The sequence below is a fragment of the Humulus lupulus genome, chromosome 3 (assembly GCF_963169125.1).
Source record: "Humulus lupulus chromosome 3, drHumLupu1.1, whole genome shotgun sequence".
Lineage (NCBI taxonomy): Eukaryota > Viridiplantae > Streptophyta > Magnoliopsida > Rosales > Cannabaceae > Humulus > Humulus lupulus.
This window is the reverse complement of record NC_084795.1, coordinates 283,223,813-283,225,339: the sequence shown is the minus strand read 5'-3', so window position 1 is coordinate 283,225,339 and position 1,527 is coordinate 283,223,813. Positions and strand designations below refer to the sequence as shown.

Genomic DNA, 1,527 nt, shown 5'->3' with positions numbered 1-1,527 from the left:
AAAATTTAAGATTACATCATTATAACTACAAAAATTTTATAATATTTATAAAATATTCAAGCAAGAAAAACAAACTTTTATTGAAAGTTTAAATCTTTATTTATAGATAGCAAAGATTATTACAAAACATGTTATTATAAAACACAACTTTCAACATTGCCACTTTTGTCTCCTTCTTGCTTTAACTTACTATTCCAAACATTTACATAAACCAGTATGCATTTCAAGGGATCACAATTTTCGCTATGAATAATCCAGCTAAAAATCCACATCCATATCCTATCACCACAACTTGCCAACCAAATTGAAAAAGATAACTCGACTCTTCTTGCTGTTCATCTTCAACTAGTGGTGGTTTCAATGCTTCAGAGTTTCCACACAAGTTTGGCAATGGAATGCCACATAATCCCATGTTTCCCTCAAAGGAACTACTCTCAAAGGTACTTAATTGGTTTTGCTGTGGTATAGACCCTGAGAGGTGGTTGTATGAAACATTGAAGTATTGAAGAAAAAAGAGTTGGGCTAGTTCATAAGGGATTTGCCCCGAAAGCTCATTTTGAGAAAGGTCTAAGGATTCAAGCTTGGCTAATTTTCCCAGTGAAGAGGGTATGCTACCATTGAGACTGTTTTTGGATAAATCAAGGACATACAATCCTTTTAGGTTTCCAATGACTTCAAGAATTTCTCCATTAAATTTATTATTGGATAAGTTTATGAGTGCAATAATATTTTGGATCCCATCAAACTGCCTATACATGCCTTTTATTGATAGTATACTTTTGAAATAAAAAACTGGCTTACCCAAGTAGTCAAAGTATGCTTGGAAATAAAAAACTACCTTACCCGCGTAGTCAAAGTATGGTGAGAAATTGATGGATAGTGATGTCAAATAACCAAAGTTTTCAACACTTGTACTAGTCATGGCATTCCAACTCTGGATGTATTTGAGCGGTAATTTACCAATGAAGTTATTATAAGATATATCAATTATACGTAACTTAGGGAAATGAAGTTTTTTTCAAGGCTCCCTTATAACTCCGTGGAATTGATTAGCTCGCAGGATTAGAATTATCAGCTCTGGAAGAGTCCCTAACCAATAAGGGAACACATCATTGAGCTTATTGCTTTCGACATTGAGCTATCCAAGCATCTTACAATTTGTAAGTGATTGCAATAACTTCCCTTCAAAGAGATTATAACTTAAATCAATAAGCTTCAGTTTGTTTCCCTTTGTAAAGTTGGGAATATTGCCAGAAAAAAAGTTAACTGTGAGACTTAATACAAACAATGACTTTTTCCATCTCAATAATATTATATAGGGCTATTATTGACCATGAATTGGGGTCCTAATTCAACCGAAGAAAAAAATTGACCTTTCAGGCCAAATCTCCTAGGCAGCTGCCTAGGGCTCCGAAGCGATCTCGTAATTCACTCATATTTCTTTCTAACAAGCTCTATATAGCCCTATATATTATTATTGAGATGGGAAAAGATTCAAAAAAATTAGAGCTTGTTAGAGAGAAATAT

At 33.6% G+C, this 1,527-nt stretch overlaps 1 protein-coding gene across 1 annotated transcript; it reads right to left on the bottom strand.

The window, feature by feature from the left end:
- Positions 1–223: 223 nt before the first annotated feature.
- Positions 224–757, bottom strand: LOC133825842 (receptor-like protein 9DC3). The gene has a single exon (XM_062258736.1). The coding sequence runs from the start codon at positions 755–757 to the stop codon at positions 224–226; it is 534 nt and encodes a 177-aa protein (XP_062114720.1).
- Between the last annotated feature and the right edge of the window lie 770 nt (positions 758–1,527).

What these genes read in the sequence shown, in the direction of transcription:
- LOC133825842 (XM_062258736.1), bottom strand. Translation starts at nt 757, where the DNA reads ATGTATAGGCAGTTTGATGGGATCCAAAATATTATTGCACTCATAAAC.